The sequence below is a fragment of the Puma concolor genome, chromosome B4 (assembly GCF_028749965.1).
Source record: "Puma concolor isolate L17-30 chromosome B4, mPumCon1.1.hap2, whole genome shotgun sequence".
Classification (NCBI taxonomy): Eukaryota; Metazoa; Chordata; class Mammalia; order Carnivora; family Felidae; genus Puma; species Puma concolor.
The window spans coordinates 5,427,479-5,445,069 of NC_141673.1; the positions used below are offsets into that span (position 1 = coordinate 5,427,479).

The following is a 17,591-nucleotide window of genomic DNA, read 5'->3' on the forward strand; positions in this document are numbered from 1 at the left end:
GAGGCAGGGACGGGGGCGGGGGCGGAGAAGAGAAGAGGACCTTGCCCCCAGGTCGGCGGCGGAGGAGGGAAATTTTCCATCCCCGAGTGGCCCTGCACGTCCTGGAGAGAAACCGCTCCCTTTCCGTTCCCTCCCATCCCTTAAGTCAGCGACAAGTAGCAGTTGCCCTCTTAGCTCCTTGGGATCCTGTGATACTATCTTTTCCCTTTTCACATGGGACCGCGAACCTCCAGCAGGCACCAACATCTCAACAGAGTGGAAGGTCTTTGCTTGATTTTCCTGCCGTTTTTGTTTGTTTGTTTGCTTGCTCGTTTTTTGTGTGATGCCTTCACTTCCTGGCAAGTGGTAGAGATTTTTCGTTGAGTGATACTGACATGAGGTTTCCGTTCCACCGTGTCATGGATAAGTTGAAGTTGGGGATAACCGGTGCTGGGGAGGGAGTTTGCGGGCATCTTTAGGAAGTGCCAAAAATGCCCCCTGACCCTTGTGCCCTGCACAGAGCATTTCCACAGCAGCCTGTGCAGGGAGGTTAGGCATCTGTCCGGAGCCAGAAGTCTGGGTCTCCCGGGCCATCCTACTTCCCTGTCGATGTGGACAGAGAAACCTCCCTTCTCTACAGACGGGGGTGTGGAGTCCAAGGAGTGTGGGCTTTGGAATCAGGTCACCCCTCCCTTTCTGTGCCTCAGTGTCCTCATCTGAAAATGACAGGCTTCCTGTCAGGATTCAAGATATCACTCGTGGGGGCGCCTGGGTGGCTCAGCCAGTTAAGCATGGGACTTTGGCTCAGGTCATGATCTCACGGTTTGTGGGTTCGAGCCCCGCATCGGGCTCTGTGCTGACAGCTCAGAGCCCGGAGCCTGCTTGGGATTCTGTGTCTCCCTCTGTCTCTGCCCCTACCCGGCTCCTGCTCTGTCTCTCTCTGTCTCTGTCTCTCTCAAAAAATAAACGTGAAAAAAATATCAAAATACCACTTGTGAAGCGCCTGGACATGTGGACTGTGCATGACCTCCCCACCCACAAACCTTCCTGAGCCCGAGACATCCCCTGCTTTGCTGAGCCTGTGCCTGTGGGAGTGGGGAGCTGGGAACAGGGCAGAGAATTGCACAATGTGCTCCTTCCCAGCTGGGGTCAGACAGGGCGATGTCCAACCTTCTTGTTTCAACTCCTCTGTTGTAAACAGGTGTTCTTCTTGTGGCCTGCTGATTCATGGATGGATTTCACATTTTTGTGCTTTTTGTTGCTGACATTGCTATCTAAAATGGCTCCACACACGATGCTGAAGGGCTGTCTGGTGTTCCCGAGTCCGAGAAGGCTGTGCGTGCCTTGCAGAGAAAATACCCGCATTAGATACGATTCGTCCAGGCACAGGTTACAGTGCTGGTGGTGGCTCTGAGTTCAATATTAATGAGTCATCTAGATACATGTATATTTCTATATAATATATACTTCTGTTTTTAAACGGAAAACACGCGTAACTTAAAGGTTCTGTATTGATGGGTTGGCAAAAGTGTTAACGACCAGAGGCACATAGGAACTCAACCCTGTATCTCCTATAAGAACAATTCAGGGGTCACTGATTAAGCATAAGCATAATTCACAGCGATAGAACCACTGTGAATAACGAAGACTGGCTGTACTTCACCGAAACTCCGTAAAGGGGAGCAGGTGGATTCTGTGGACCCTGGGGGTTCTTTCCTCCATAGAACCAAAAACGCAGAGTTGTCTGCTCTGACGGTGCTCGCTCAGTCCCCTCACCTCCTCCTGCAGGGCTGGGCAAAATGAGGGCAGGCATCCTTCACCCAGTTAAGAAACCCCAACATCTGGGGACTGAGCCTGAGGGTTTGGCTTCTCTATCAACCTACCAGGTGTCCTGATCCTTTTTCTGTGCTCCCCTTGGTGCCCCTGACTTGCTTCTGACCCTTCTGCCTCCATATTCCTTGCTCAGCATTTTCTAACCGCCACCGGTGGCCTCAGGGAAGGCGTTCCCCTGATCAGCCCAGCGTCAGCCTCCCTTCACCCCCCTCAGCCCCCACCCTGGGCTCAGCCTCCTGAGCTTTGGCTGAAATTCACACTTTTCTCCTTCCCCTCCTCCTCCTCCAACGCCTCCTTCTTTATCTTTGTAGTGAAATGTACCAAGCATAAAATTGACCATTTTAATACATTTTTCATGTTTATTTTTGAGAGAGAGAGAGAGAGAGAGCGCATGTGCACAAGAGCAGGGAAGGAGCCGAGAGAGAGGGAGACAGAATCCGAAGCAAGCTCAGAACTGTCAGCACAAAGCCCAGCACAGGGTTCCACCCCATGAACTGTGAGATCATGACCTGAGCTGGTCGGATGTTCAACCGACTGAACTGCCCAGGCGCCCCTCAATACTTTTTAACAGCTCAGTGGCACTAAGTACCTTCACAATGTATGCAGCCAACACCACCGTCCGTTTCAGGACTTTTTCATCTCATAGAACAGAAACTCTGGCCCCGTTAAACATTTCCCTCTTCCATTCCCCACAGCCCCTGGCACCCACCATTTCATTTTCTGTCTCTGTGGATTTGATACCCAAGGGGCCCCAAAGAAGCAGAATCACACAGCATCTGCCCGTTTGTGACGGGCTTATTTCGCTGAACACCATGTCCTCAAGTTTCAATGACGCAGGTGTCAGAATCTCCTTCCTCTTTACAGCCGAATAGTGTCCATTGTACGTATCGATGGGGTTCAGAACGCACCCCCCCAGAATATAGCTTCTTGGCGTAGTGAATATTTTCAGCTGAAGGAATCTGAGAAATGGCAGCTACGGGGACTCTGACCCACCCTGAAGCGGGTCTCAGACCCTCACGTGGGAGGTGGCTTCCCCTATGCCCGGAGGAGAGGAGCCTGCTTGTCTGCAACGATTCGGGGACAGAGGAATCTGAGCCAATGGGCCCTGCTAAGTTTCCAGCCGTGTTCACAACACTTACCCCTTACCCTTGTCCTCCCATATTTTTCCACGACTTTCCACTCTTCGTTAAACTGAGTATTAAAACGCTCAGGTTGAACCCTTCCTTTGGGTATTCATTTCTTTGTTGTTGTTGTTGTTTTTTAATGTTTATTTATTTTTGAGAGAGAGAGAGAGAACAGGCAGGGGAGGGGCAGAGAGAGGGAGACAGAGGATCCGAAGCAGCCTCTACACTGTGATCGCAGAGCCCAATGCGGGGCTTGGACCCAAGAGCCGTGAGATCATGACCTGAGCCAAAGTCAGATGCTTAACCGACGGAGCAACCCAAGTGCCCTTGGGTCTTCATTTCTATATGAAGCCTCCTGTGTCACATTACTTATATTAATGCATAACTATGCTTCTCTCACAAATCTGTCCCAGTCGGGAACTGAAGAAGAGATTTCTCCCGCCTTCGGTACATTCCATGTATGCGCATGCATTCACGTGATTCCCTCCCGCATCTCCAGTAAACACCTCTCTTGCTCCATCCCGGTCCCAGGACCCCACTCTTCAACCCTGGTCCTCAGGGATGACATCATTTTCAGGTGTGTCCCTGTCCCCAGAACGGGATCCGGGAAGTCCTGTGTCATACATGCATTCCCCCAATTGTCCTGGCTCCTGGGGAATGGGACAGTCCCCGTTGGCCGTGTTGGGAGGGCATGGAATCGGCTCTGGGAGACCTGGGCGACGCCGAGGGTCTAGTCACTGAGCCGTGGGGAAGTCAGACGGACGTTCCCTGCCACACAGAGGCTTCGTGGCTGCCGACCAGCATTGCCCGCCTGCCAGAGATGATGCTGTGCACACAGCCTGGCACCCCCAGCCAGCCCCTCGCGGTGTCTATTGAGTGAATGAGTAAGTGAACGAATGAGGGGATGAACGCTAAAGCGCCCTCCTTTCCCTTGTCTTGGCTACACACGGACGCTCCTCCAAGTTTAACCACCTTCACAGACCTCCACGTTTTCTTCACTATTCGTTAGTAGCCTAGGTGTGGTCTTAGACGGATTCTTCCGGAAGCCGACCCAGAGACCAGGATTTGAGTGCCAGGTGATCCCAGGAGACACTGGGAGGAGGGGGGGGCGGGGTGCGAGGTTGGGGTCTCAGAGGCAGGAGACCACTCTGGGTAAACGGGGCTCACTCGCACTGGGGTCCTCGAACAGAAACAACACGCCATAGGGAGCAGATAGGAGGGTTTTTTTTTCATTGTTTTAATGTTTATTTATTTTTGACAGAGAGCGAGCAAGCATGAGTGGGGGAGGGGCAGAGAGAGAGGGAGACCCAGAATGCAAAGCAGGCTCCAGGCTCTGAGCTGTCATCGCAGAGCCCGACGCGGGGCTCGAACTCACAGACCGCGAGATCATGACCTGAGCTGAAGTCGCTTAACGCTTCAGCTTAACCGACTGAGCCACCCAGGCGCCCCACAGATAGAAGGTTTTTAAAGGCAGCAGGGGGCAGATAAAGGAAATGGTTACCAAAGAATGCATTGTTTCTGGGCCCTTTTAAGGGGAGTGGAACCTGTCAAATGGGCAGATCACCTCACTACTGCTGAGCAGGTAATGCTGGGTTAACGGGTTGAGGGCTATATTCCTGGGAGAGGCTGAAATTGAAATTAGCTCAGGTATGAAGTCTTTGTTTGATGATCTGGGCTTAGCACAAGTGACTCCATTTTGAGCTTGTTATTTCTTCTTAACGCAAGAGGACGTGGTGGAGGGCCGCTGGCTGGGGGGCGAGACACTGTTAGCTGCGGGGGGGCGGGGAGGGAGAGCCAGGGAAGCCTTCTTGGAGTGTGGGTACCCTCAGAACAGATGGGACCAGAAGCAAGAGCCTTGCGACAAGGGGAGGGAGGGAGCCAGCCAGAGGGAGACAGGTGAATTGGGTAAGCGAAGTTGCAAGTTTAAGACCAGGCAAAAGGTCTCCAAAGCGGGGAGATAGGAAGATAAGGAGAGGAGGAGGCGGAATCTAGGGGAAGGGCCCAAGACCAGTAGGAGTCCCCATGTGATACCTGCTGCAACAGAGAAGCTGAGGGTTTAGGCAGGGGAGTGGCAATCTTATTTACAAAGCAGGGAGAGCCACCTAGTGGAATTCGGCGGGCTGGTGAACTTGGACGGGAAAGAAGTACCTTTTCATTTTCACTGCGTCTAACTGCAATGTAGTATTTCCTTCGCACGCAAACGTAGGGAACAAACCACGGTAGTGTTATTAGAATTACCTGCAGCTTTAGGGGCGCCTGGGTGGTTTGGTTGGTGAAGCGTCCGACTTCTGCCAGGTCATGATCTCACGGTCCGTGAGTTCAAGCCCTGTGTCAGTTCAAGTCCCCTCCTGGAGTTCAAGTGAGTTCAGTTCAAGTGAGTTCAAGCCCCTCCTGGAGACTGCTTCAGGTTCTATGTCCCCCCCCCGACCCCCTGCCCTCTCTTTCTGTGCCCCCCTCGCTCGCACTCTGTGTGTCTCTCTCTCTCAAAAATAAACATTTAAAAAATTAAACTAGGGGCACCTGGGTGGCTCAGTCGGTGAAGCATCCAACTTTGGCTCAGGTCATGATGTCACGGTTTGTGAGTTTCTGCCCCATGTTGGGCTCTGTGCTGACACCTCCGAGCCTGGAGCCTGTTTTGGATTCTGTGTCTCCCTCTCTGCCCCTTCCCCACTCACGCTGTCTCTCTCTCTCTCTTTCTCTCTCCTCTCTCTCTCTCTCAAAAACAAATAAACATTTAAAAAATCAAATTAAAAAAAATAGAATCACCCGCGACTTTGTTCCTAACGGAAGTCACCGATCTTTTTTATCGCATTGCAGTTGTGGATCTGAGATGATGTTTACGCTTGTGGGTTTGAAATCCTGGTGTCTGAGAAGACGCCGGGTGTGAGAGCTTATTTAATGCACGGACAAAGAAGCACATCTGCTATCATAGCCACGATTAAAACAGATTTTGATGACTGGATTCAAAACCAAGTGGTTTCCTTTGTAATTCCACGAATTTCATCTCACGTGTTGAAAAACCTTCCTCTGAGAAGGGATGGCCGTGGGGGTGGGTTGCCGGCCGCCTGCAGGGCAGGGGCCCTGGAAGAGGTGGGGCCAGTCACAGGCAGCTATTCAGGGGGTGCTTGCACAAGGGGGCCGGAGCTGGTGACGGAGGGGTGGGTGGGCTACCTGGGCAGCAGAGAAGAGTGGACCTGGCTGGTGGATGGAGGCGAATCCAGAAGGGCAAATGGGGGTCCCGCGTCTGGCGCGCTGAGCTCTCTGAGCCCCGCGAGCCTGCTGGACAGCCCAACGCAGATATCAGGTTAACACGATTTCAGGGGGGTTGGGGTATAGAGGTGGTAGTTAGGGCCCGGACACCAGAGGAGACCGTCCAGGAGGGGTAATAGAGAAACAGGGCAGGCCCACATGGGGGGAGGTGCTGGAGGGAAGAGAGAGACAGCCTAGAGAGCAGGTGTCACGGAGAAGAACCGTGGAGGTGGCCTTGGCACACGGGACAAAAACCGGTTGGGGATGGTGGGGGAGGAAAGCGTGGGGACAGCTGGCGGAGTCAGCTCCTTGAAGAAGCTGGAGTGGAGAAGGAGGGAGGGAGGGCAGTCAAGAGGGGTTTTTTGAAAGAGCTGGTGTTGGGGGCGCCTGGGAGGCTCAGTCGGTTAAGCATCTGACTTTGGCTCAGGTCATGATGTCCCTGTTCATGGGTTCCAGCCCCACGTCAGGCTCTGTGCTGACAGCTCGGAGCCTGGAGCCTACTTTGGATTCTGTGTCCCCCTCTCTCTCTGTCCCTCCCCCGCTCGCACTCTGTCTCTCTCTCCTCTCTCTCAAGAATAAACATTAAAAACTTTTTTTAAATAATAAAAAATAAAATAAAAAGCTGGTGTTTTTTATGCAGGAGAGAACGGCCAAAGAGAGAGGGCTGCATTGCACAGAAGATGAGGAGGACGTTGCTGGACAGGTTCTTGGAGAAAAGGACCCAGTGGGAGGAAGAAGCTTTCCAGAGGCAATTGACTTTGGACGGGGCCGGCCGTCAAAAGGGCCCTTTGGATTGGGCCCGAGTGTGGCCCAGGGGATTGTCAACATGAGACGGGATTGCACATAGTCTCTGTGACGATGAGGTCCCTGGGTGAGAGTGGATGGCGAGGAAGGCGCATACGGGTGGGAACGGAGAGGTTTCTGGAGAGGTTCTTGCAAAGCTCGCAAGGCTGTGTAGGGCCTGAGCCCGCGAGCTCCAGGGCCGTTCATTGAAAGGGGGCCTCGGGATTGTGTTCTCTTCTCCAGCAGCTTCCACCCACTCTTGTGAAAGCGTAGAACTCCTGGAGAGGGTTAGGAATTTTACAGGTGGCGTGACAGAGGGAGAGAGGGAGGAGGACTGAAGGTGTTTGTAAGGAAAGGGGCACCTGGTGTGTTAAGCTCACTAAACACGGAGGCCGTCAGACTGAGGTGGCTCCTCAAGTCTCAGCAGTCCTGCCTGTAGCGCCTCAAGGTTGAGAAGTCAAAACCCCGGGGCACCTGGGCAACTCAGTGGGTTTAGCATCCAACTTCGGCTCATGATCTCATGGTTCGTGAGTTCAAGCCCCGAGCTGGGTGAGTTCGAGCACCGTGCTGACAGTGCGGAGCCTGCATGGGATTCTCTCTCTCCCCCCACCCCCCCGCCCCTCGCTCACTTGTGCCCATTCTCTCACAAAAAAGAAAGAAAGAAAGAAAGAATGAAAGGAAAGGAAACAAAATGAAATAAAATAAAATAAAAAATAAAAATATGTATAAAAAAAAAAGAAGAAACCAAAACCTAAGGACAATCCATCACAAACAGCCCACCAGGCTTTCCCAAATTAGCCAAATGCCCAAGTTACAGCCAGGCGATAAAGTCCTTGCTGTGCTTCTGTCCCCTCTAGAAAGTCCTGTCCCTGGCTCCCAACCACTTCATGTGTGACACGCCCCGGTTCACGTCCATTTGCTCAGATAAACTCTTACAGTTTTTAATCTGCCTCCGTGTATCTTTTAACGGGTGGGCCACAGAATGTAAGCTGGGGGAAGGGGGATGTGAGAGCCAGAAAGGGGATGCGGGGGGCGGCAAAGCTGCAGTGGGGTCAGTGACCTGGGGGTCTCGATGCGGCTGCGGCTCCCCTGAGGGGGGACGCGGCTTGCAGAGGAACGGGTGGGGGTCCTTGGACGGGAGGATGCTAACGGGGTCCCCCGGGGGATGAGCAGTCAGCAGAGGTGGTCACGTGAGGGTATGACGACGGGGTGGAGGGCAAGACCATCTACGGAATTCTAGGGCCCGGGAGCCTGGAACGTGGATGCCGTGGTCCCCAGGAAGGGCGGCCCGAGAGGGTCCATCCAGGGGCACGAGACCGTCCAGGGGCAGCAGCAGGCTCGGGTATGAACCGTGAAGTGGGCACGTGAGTGGAACACGGGGGACTGGAGGGATGAAGGAGGAGAGACAGTCTGGAAGCAGGGGTGAGGAGCAAGGAGGATGCCCACTGAGAGAGAACCCGGTGTCCTGGGCGTGGCATCGGGGGTAGACCTGCGGGGTGGTGGCTGAGGATCGCTAAGGACCACGGCCACCACCACCAAACTCTTAAAGGGTCTGTGACCCCAAGATGTTGAAGACACACGGCCCAGGTCTGTCCCTCGAGGCTGATACGAAACAGAAGCTCTGTGATGTGCAGGAACAGAGGGTTCAGCTCACCTCAGGCCTGGGGCCTCCCCCCGCCCCCACCCCGGCAGAACCAGAGGCAGCCTGGGACTCGGGGCCAGCCCCTTGCTGTCTTGGGATTTTTGCCCCTCCCCGTTGGGACATTTGCAGGCTGGGCCTGGTGTGGCCCTCTGGCGAGCTGGGGCCACCTCACCGCGTCCCTCTGGGGAACAGTCACTCCTTGGAGCAGTACTGATGTTAATACTAATATTAATAGCCATCGAGAGCGTGCTCTGTGACAGGCACTGTGCTAGGATTTGTACCCAGATTTTGTTTCACGCTCACAATAAGCCGGTGAGGGAAGCCATGTTCTGACCCCGCCCCACCCCGCCCCTTTCACAGATGAGGATGAGTGACTTGCCCTTGGCCAGCAGGAGGTGGGGCCAGGCCTGGAAAACCCAGGCAGTCTGATCCCCTCTTCGCTGGAGAAGGGCCACCTAAGTTAGGGAGGAGGAAGGGGGATCGGGGAGGGCTTCCCAGAGGAAGTGACATTTTCATGGATTTGAATCCACACATGTTACTTGCCTGGCTCGTCCCCTGGAGGCAGGGGACCCGGGTGGGCTGGTCTACATCTCTGTCCCGAGTTCCCAGCACCGGCCCTGGCGCAGGCCAAGGGGACTCAGTGACTCTGAGAAATGAATGCACGAGGAGCATCTGCTCTGGTCCCAGCCTCGTCCTCACTGACCCCACACCAGCCTGTCTTGCTTACCAGGACAGTCCACCACCCTCGACGCCCAGTGGCCTTGGCACCGGGTCCCGGCACGCCCTCAGTCCTGGCAGTGAGTCCCAGGCCAGGGCCAGCTCACCTCTGGGCCAGGGAACTGAGGGGGTGGTGGGGCCGGCCGCGTGCGGACCAGTGGTGAGAACAGGACATTCCTGACTTGGGGAGACACTACCCCCGGCTCCCACCCCACCTCCCCAGAGCCTCAAGGTCAAGCCCCCCTCCTGCCTCAGTGCATCCGCGGGGCTCACCGCGGTGCTGATCATCAGCCCCGGCAGGTAACCAGGGCCGGGCCCGGTTAGAAGTGGGGGCAGGCATTTCAGAAGCTGTGTGCGTGTGTTGGGGTGGGGAGCACCGGAACCACGCGGTTTGGGGAAGGCACCCCAAAGTGCTCCTGATGCCCACAGCCGCCTTGAAATCCAAGGCTGTTCCTGGGTTCGCGCCCTGCGTTGGGCTCTGAGCTGACAGTACTGCACCCGCTTGGGATTCTCTCTCTTTCCCTCTCTCTCTCTCTCTCTCTCTCTCTCTCTCTCAAAAAGAATAAATAAATAAACTTAAAAAAATGCATTAAAAAAAACAACCCTCTTCTATCTGTTTACAGTGACCTGGAGGCATTTGTAATGAAGGAAGCAGATTCCTTTGAAGAAATTGTAAAGGCGGCCGCAGAGGAGGAGGAAAAGCCGCTTTAAGAGCTCGTGCCCGGGGCGCCTGGGTGGCGCAGTCGGTTAAGCGTCCGACTTCAGCCAGGTCACGATCTCGCGGTCCGTGAGTTCGAGCCCCGCGTCGGGCTCTGGGCTGATGGCTCGGAGCCTGGAGCCTGTTTCCGATTCTGTGTCTCCCTCTCTCTCTGCCCCTCCCCCGTTCATGCTCTGTCTCTCTCTGTCCCAAAAATAAATAAACGTTTAAAAAAAAAAAAAAAAAAAAAAGAGCTCGTGCCCACCTAAAATCAGAAGACGGACCGGCACCCACTGCAGACTCCCGACGCCCCTCGCGCTGGTGCCTCCCGGATGGCGCCTCGCGGGGAGGAAGGCCCTCAGCAGCCAGACGGGCTTCCAGAAGGGCCCGGCAGAGCGGGAGGGAGTGCCTGGCCCACTTTTCTGGGAGAAAAGCCAGCGGCACTGAAATGGAAGCAGCGAGGCTGACCCAGTGGGCAGGGCACAGACGGAAAACACTAGGGCATTGGAGACACAGGGCACAAAGAGCATCAGGTAACCCGAGGCCACGCTGGGGTGGAATTTCTGGCTGGACTCGGCCTCTGCAAATGGCCCTGAGATGAGACGGACCTGCCCTGTTACCCAGAGAGCCGGTGGGACCAGCCTGCTCGTGTGGCCACCTACTGTACGCACAGGGTGAGCACACAGATGGCCAGGGCGCTGTGGGCAGGGCGTGTGGCTCCTACAGGTCACTCGGGAAGTCTGCGTGGCCTTGGCAGGCTGGGCTTGGCGTCTGCGTCCGGGTGACCTCAGGCCTCCGCACGAGACCCCACACGACGCCTCAGGGTCATCGCCGAGAATTCGCCAGGTGAGTTGATTTCTTAAGAGCCGGGACCGTAAGAAGCAGATGGGGTCAGCGTGGAGTCCTGGCTGCAAGAGCTTGGGAGAGCCCGGAACACAGACCAGCAAGGTCGTGGTGAAGGAGGCTGTTCCCCCAAATAATTCCCTCGGGAAATGGGAGAGAAAGGGGGCAGGGCCGCAGCACGACGGAGAGAGGAGCCCGATGAAGCTGAGAAGGGACAGCTGGGGACGCGGGGACCAGGCCGGCAGGGCAGTGTGGGTGCAGAAGGCCACCAGGACCCTTCTCCGGTGTCTGGCCTGGGGGAGTGGCCTGAAGGTGAAACAGCCCTGGCCCTTGCCCTCACCCCCCAGGTGGTCTGTCTGTCCCCACGAGGTCCCCTGTTCGCTCCCCTGCTGGCTCGCGGGGCCACCAGGCCAGGCCCCCGCCTGACTGGCCCTCTGGCTCGGGGCAGGCTGGCACTCCCCGCTGTCTGGGTGCCCTGCCTCTTACATCCAGGTCCCCTGGGCTGCTTGGTCTGGCTGCCCTGGGATTCCGCCCCCCCACCCCCCTCCGGGGCTAGGCTTGGCTCAGCGAGTGAGGAGGGAGGGAAGGTGGGGGTGAGTGCAGAGGAAGTTCTGACACCCACGGGGCGAGCGTGACCGAGGGTTGTTGACCACTTCTGTTCCCATCTCAGTACTGTCATTTCCTGGTGCCGGACCCTGGGTCTCACGCCAAGGTCCTCAGTGTCACTGTCAGGATGCGGACAAAATACCTACCACCTGGTAAGGGTCTCGGGCATGAAGTGCCCCATGGCGCTGAGCCCTTAAAAGGCACCAGGGTTGGTAGCTGTGGTTATCATCGTGGCTGGCGGGGGACAGACGGCCGCCATTGTCACGCCCCTGGGACGCTGGGGAGGGCGGGGCAGGGGCGGGGGCTGCTTCTCCGGCACCTTTCTGCTGCCGTGCATCCCTGCTTCGCTGAGTCCCCACAACCATCCCAATGAGAGATGCCCCGGTCACCCCCACTTTACAGATGGGGAAATGGAGGCCCAGAGAGGTGGAGTGACTTACTCAAGGTCTCCGATCTGGTCACTGGCAGAGCTGGGATTAGAAACACATCTGTCAGTTCGCAAAGCCCTTTGCCTACTGCCCTACAGCAGAGCCATTAAAGGTACTCAGGGCAAGAGTTTCTGGGGTCAGGGGAAGGACAAGCCCATCCAGAACCACTACACAACAATTTGGGGTAGGACGGAGCCTCTGGACACATGGACGTGCAGCAGTGCGGGGCATAGACCAGAGCCAGGCTGCCTGGGCTCCAGCCCCAGCATTGCTAGTATTCAGCTGTGCGACCTCGGGCAAGTGACTTCACCTCTCTGGGCCTCAGTGTGAAATGCAGGTAATCTGAGTGCATCACTTCCTGGAGTCATTATGAGGAATGAGATGAGCTAATCATTGGAAAAGTGATGAGAACAATTTCTTAGTAAAAAGAGAAAAGAGAGAGAGAGAGATGAATGAGACCAAAAAGTAGGAGCTGGAGAGAGAATTGGGCTTTAGAGCCAAGCAGGTGGCACAGAGCCCCCAGGTCCTGAAACGCATCAGAAGTGACAGCCATGGGCAAGTTACTTCACCTCTCTGTGCCTCAGTTTCCTCATCTTCAATGACAGGCGCAAGAAAATCCGCCTAAGAATCCGTAAAGTGAGTTCTGTGGTTCTCAGGAGGGGCCACCCTGTTCTCCTCTCCATGGGGGATATTTGACAATGTCTGGAGGCTTTTTTTTTTTTTTTTTTTTGAGAGAGAGGGGCGCCTGGACGGCTTAGTTGGTTGAGCGTCCGACTCTTGGTTTTGGCTCAGGTCATGATCCCAGGGTCGTGAGATCAAGCCCCACGTCCAGCTGAGAACGGTGAGATCGTGACCTGAGCCAAGTCGGACATTCAACCGACTGAGCCACCCGGGCCCCCGCCGCCTGTATTTATTTTTGAGAGAGTGTGACCAGCACACCCTAGTTAGAGAGATGGCCCCCTGCCCGGGAGCAGCTCTGAGCCTTGGCCGGAACATGTCCCTAAGGACCACGCTGCTTTAAAGGAAGGGTGGGACACACCCATACTTGCCCTCTGAGCAAACCTCACAATGTCTCCAAGGACCCTAAAAAGAGACCCCAGGGGAAGAAATGAACAAACGCAATTCACAGTCTCCTAGGTGACTCGCTTCCTTTTTATAAGCAAATTTAATTGTTCAATCTGTTGCATCAGGAGAGAAACTTTAGAAAACCCAGACGGAAAATCACCAGTAACCTCGCACCCTTGCCTCTCAGAGGTATTTTAGGTACTTGGCAGACCGGCTTTAAGGCATGGCCGGGCCTCAAAACTTTGTGGCTCGGGGCAAGTGCCTGGCCTCAGTTTTCCCTCCTGTAAAACGGGGACAATGGGACCTACCGCTCAGGACTCCCATGAGGTTAAAGACCACGCATGCCAGCAGAGTGCAGATGAATCCGGGGAACCTCTCCACTGTGGCCTGCTTTCCGGAAGTCACCAGCGCCCACGCGCCCCTGCTCCTACGTGGTCACATCCTCACGGTTGGTGGAGACCATCCAGGCCTCCTCCATGGCACACATCAGGACGTCGCGGGAGCAGCCTGTCTGCCACGGAGTGGCCTCGGAATCACAGTCACGGTGTATCGCAGAGAAGGAAAGGCGGGGAGTGGCCTGGGCGCGCACACGTTCACAGCCGCAGGGACAAGAACCGGCCAGCGGTGTGGCCGCGGGGGCATCTTGTCTCCACCGATTTGCAGGGTTCTTTTGTGTTTTTTTTTAACCACCAGCAAGAGCTCCTGGCGCTGGTCCCTGCCCTTCCCTCCTGCTGAAAAACCAGAAAGAAAGCACTTCCTGGAGCCCCGACCAGGAGGCCTGGGTGGCCTCGCAGACCAGCTGAGTCGGTCATTTAACCTCTGTGTCGTGTGGGTCTGCTGGGAAGAGCCAATTGTCCTGTGAACTGGGGACTTCAGAGCCCCAGCGAGGGAGACTCGAGCGGTCTCACTGAGTCTCTATTTCCCAATCCGTACGTGGGGATGATGACAGGGCTGCCTTCAGAGGTTTGCCGGGAGGATGAAACAGGTAAGTGCTGTTCCCACTGCCTGGTAGAGGTCCCAGCCCCAGATCTCCCACGCCATTCGGTCTTAGCTTCAAGTTCATCGCCTCCAGGGAGCCCCCCATGCAATATACAACACAATATCGAGTAGCCCTTCTCCAGTACCTGTCACTGCACTTTTTACTATCTGACCCATCTCTGGCTCACTTTCTTTCTTTTTTTAAAAAAATTTTTTTAATGTTTATTTTATTTTTGAGACAGAGAGAGACAGTGTGTGAGCGGGGGAGGGGCAGAGAGAGAGAGGGAGACACAGAATCCGAAGCAGGCTCCAGGCTCAGAGTTGTCAGCACAAAGCCCGACGCGGGGCTCGAACCCACGAAGCACGGGATCATGACCTGAGCCGAAGTTGGAGGCTCAACCGACTGAGCCACCCAGGCGCCCCTGGCTCACTTACTTTCGAAAAATGTATTTATTTGTTGGGCGCCTGGGTGGCTCAGTGGGTTAAGCATCCGACTTCAGCTCAGGTCGCGTTCTCGCAGTCTGTGGGTTCAAGCCCCACAAGGGGCTCTGTGCTGACCGCCTGGAGCCTGCTTCGGATTCTGTCTCCCTCTCTCTCTGACCCTCCCCAAGTCACTCTCTCTTTCTCAAAAACAAACACTAAAAAAAAATCTAAGAATGTATTTATTTGTTTATTGTCTACCCCCACGATAATAAAGGGCAGGGCCTTTGCCCGTCTGGGTCTCAGCTGGATGCCCAGGACCCCAACCTCCAGAATGATGCTCCCAGATCAAGTGAGTCCTTCCTCTGGGAAGGCCTGCTCCCATGTCCACACTGCTGGTGGACTCAGCCCCATCACAGGGCACCCCTCTGACATGCAGCAGCTTCAGAGCCAGCAGGCTGCCCCTGGCTTCCAGGCCCAGCTGGCCTGGGTCCTGGCATCTGGGGTGCCATCAGTTGGAGGAGCTGTCGGCCCTGACATGTCCTGCAGCCAGTGGACCTGGACTGGTCAGAGGAGGAGACACGGAGAGACACGGAGACCCTGGTCAAAGGGGTCAGGAGACATTTTTGTACTTGGACGTGTCCAGGTGTGGGGGGTGCTGTGACCCAGACTGTGAATGCTGGGTAAGCTTTCGCGCGGTGTCAGCCCCCGAGTGGGGGCAGGGGTGCGAATCTAACCCTCCCACCCCTCCCCCACCCGCCCCTGCCGACGCGAGCCGGGCTGGTCCCTACACTTCCAATGCCTCCCACTTCTACGTCACGGAGCCTGGTCCGGCGCTGGTGTGCCCCCCCCCCCCACCGCACCCCCACCTCCGGGGCCTCGGGGCTTCAGGGCAGACTTGAGCAGCGGGTGCCGGGGAGCTGGGCTCTGTCCATGCCTGGGGATGGACGTAATGAGAGCAGGAGGGAGAACTGGGAGTCGCAGTGTGAACTTGGCCTCTCTGGGCGGCTCAGTTTCCCCATCTGTTAGCCAGCGGCTTGGCTTGTCTGCAGGAGCCAGAGGGACCCCGGCGGCGAGGAAGAGAGTAGGGTGCAGCGTCCGGCCCGGGGAGCCCCAAGAACATGCGCGCGTCGCGGACATGGTGGGGGGGCGCCCTCGCTGGGGCAGCGGGTCACCCGGACCAGGTAGAGGCCCAGGAGGCCGCAGCCCGAGAAGGACAGGCGCCAGCCGCACCTGGGCTCGTCCACCGGCAGCGGTGGGAGTCGAACCCCGGCTTTCCTATCCCTCCCGCTCCGTAAGCGTGAGTTTGCGTCTTTCTAAGGCGGCGGGAGCACCCCGCCCCTCCCCGCCCACCCTCGTGACGTCACCGACCTCAGGCGGCTGAGCATGCGGACTCTCCGGCTCCGTGCATCACCGACCGGAGCAGGTGCGGCCGCGGCGCGCCGGACCCGGCCCGCACACCGCACACCGCACACCGCACACCGCCCCGCGCTGGGGGTTCCGGTCCTCAGCTCCACGTCCGCTGGGCGAACTCCTACTCACCCTTTACCGCCCACTCAGACGCCACCTCCTGGGGAAGCTGGGCTCACCCTTCGCTCCTTACCCTCTTTAGGTGACTCCAGACTCTGGCTCCAACGACCCCGTGTTTTCCGCGCTGCCCAACACCTGTGGCCGTGCGCCAAGCTGCCCCAGGGCCCCATCGCTGCTCTTCGCGTTTGGCCCCAGCAGTGCTCTCCACCACGGCCTTAGGGTGCTGGGGGCAGCCCTCCTCCACCCCATCGTTGGCCTCTCCAAGAAGGCCTCTGCGGTCCTAAGTGGCCTGGGTGCACGCCGCCGGAGCGCCTCCTGCAGGTTGGGACCCACACTGCCCAGGAACCCCCCTGTCCAAATGGTGGACGCCTGCTTTCTCCAAGTTTTCCCAAACCTGCCCTTGGGAAACTCCGAGGAGCTGAGGTTGGAGTAGCGGCTTCCGGCCTCCCGGGTCTCAGTAGAGACCCACGCCCCACCCCCAAATCTCCACACCTTCGTCTCTCTCTCCAGGTGGGCCGCGGGAGTAGGTGCCCTGGCTCTTCTGAGCAGGGACACAGAAGGAGGCGCACATCCGCTCAGCGCTTGATAGTTTCCAAAGCCCCTTTTCAAGCACGCCTTCTCACAAAGGTCCTCGCCCTGGTGACATGGTGACCGTGCCCATCTTAGCTCTGGAGAAACAGCGAGGCGACCTTCCAGATCACCCACTGCCCGGCTGTCAGTGCCGCAGCACTGTTGTGACACTTTACTAGCCCACTGGCCCAGCCGTGGAGCTGGGAGGTGACGGGACCTCTGGCATCCTGCCGAGGCAGATGGCCATCCCCGCCCCAGTCAGCTGTGCCCTTCCTCTCGGCCTCTGTGACCCACTGTAGCACTGGTCACACTGGTTAGTTGTACCCGCCTCCCAGCTTGCATGGGAGGGTTCCTCATCCAAGCGGGGACTGATCTTGTTTACCTAAACTCCCCCGCACTCTGACTGTGTGAGAGGGATTTTGAAAGACCGAATGGTAAACAGCATGAGCCAGGGGCCTGCTACGAGCTTTACAAACGTAACCTGTTTAAATCCCTGTGATGACTGAGTTACGTCCTTTTGCGTCCCCGTTTATCGATGGAGGAAACCAGGATGCTTGACGTCCAGCAACAGGCAGGGTCACCTGGTGAACAGCTGGGATGTGAGTCCAGGCTCCGGAAATGATTCTCACTGGGGTGCTAAGCAGCCCACGGCGGTGCTGAGTAGGGGAGAGGGCCCCGGGAGGTTGCTCTACCCCAGGAAATGGAGGGGGACGTAGGGGCTCCCAAGGAAGAAAAGGTGGGGTCCAGGGGGTAGAGGACGGGGCTTGGAGGGAAAAACCTAGAGCTGGGGGCTAGGGGGAGAGGCTTCTATTTTAAGGTTTTTTATTGAGTTATAATACACCCATGGTCAAGGGCACTGATTGTGAATGCACAGGTGGGGGAATATCTTGATTGCAAACACTCATATAGTCAGATCAAACTGTGATGTGTTTCCAGCCCCCAGAGAGCCCGCATACTCCGCCCAGTCACCTGCCCCTGGAGAGACAGAATGCGAGTGTGGGCTGGCAGGAGGGACCCAGGGACAGAGAGGCGGTGTGTGCAGGTGTGGGGGTGGGGGCTCTGAGCAGGCTTGGCTGCAGCCATGCAGGGTGGGGGAGGGGGATAGTGTTCTGTGAGGGCAAAGCTGA

General features: G+C 56.6%; 1 protein-coding gene and 1 long non-coding RNA gene across 5 annotated transcripts; one reads left to right on the forward strand and one right to left on the reverse strand.

Annotated features, from left to right (window-relative positions):
- Window positions 1-19: 19 nt before the first annotated feature.
- Window positions 20-5,350, reverse strand: LOC147578842 (uncharacterized). 2 transcript variants are annotated; one of them, XR_015253244.1, is made up of 3 exons: window positions 5,175-5,350; window positions 1,150-1,322; window positions 20-335 (listed from the first exon to the last, which is right to left on the reverse strand). It is a non-coding gene; the product is annotated as an uncharacterized LOC147578842 (long non-coding RNA). The 2 variants fall into 2 exon arrangements; XR_015253243.1 differs by lacking the exon at window positions 20-335 and having other exon boundaries at window positions 1,008-1,322.
- A 4,998-nt stretch (window positions 5,351-10,348) lies between these two features.
- On the forward strand, window positions 10,349-17,132 carry LOC147578843 (uncharacterized). Of its 3 annotated transcripts, none has more exons than XR_015253246.1 (3): window positions 10,349-10,870; window positions 15,977-16,215; window positions 16,405-17,132. XR_015253246.1 is itself a non-coding variant. In XM_086712067.1 (3 exons), exons 1-3 carry the CDS (start codon window positions 13,943-13,945, stop codon window positions 16,478-16,480), a joined length of 324 nt encoding a protein of 107 aa, XP_086568193.1. In that variant the 5' UTR covers window positions 12,648-13,942; the 3' UTR covers window positions 16,481-17,132. The 3 variants fall into 3 exon arrangements, 2 of the variants coding, with proteins under 2 accessions (XP_086568193.1, XP_086568192.1); XM_086712067.1 differs by lacking the exon at window positions 10,349-10,870 and adding an exon at window positions 12,648-13,951; XM_086712066.1 differs by lacking the exon at window positions 10,349-10,870 and adding an exon at window positions 12,648-13,951 and having other exon boundaries at window positions 15,977-17,132.
- Window positions 17,133-17,591: the final 459 nt, after the last annotated feature.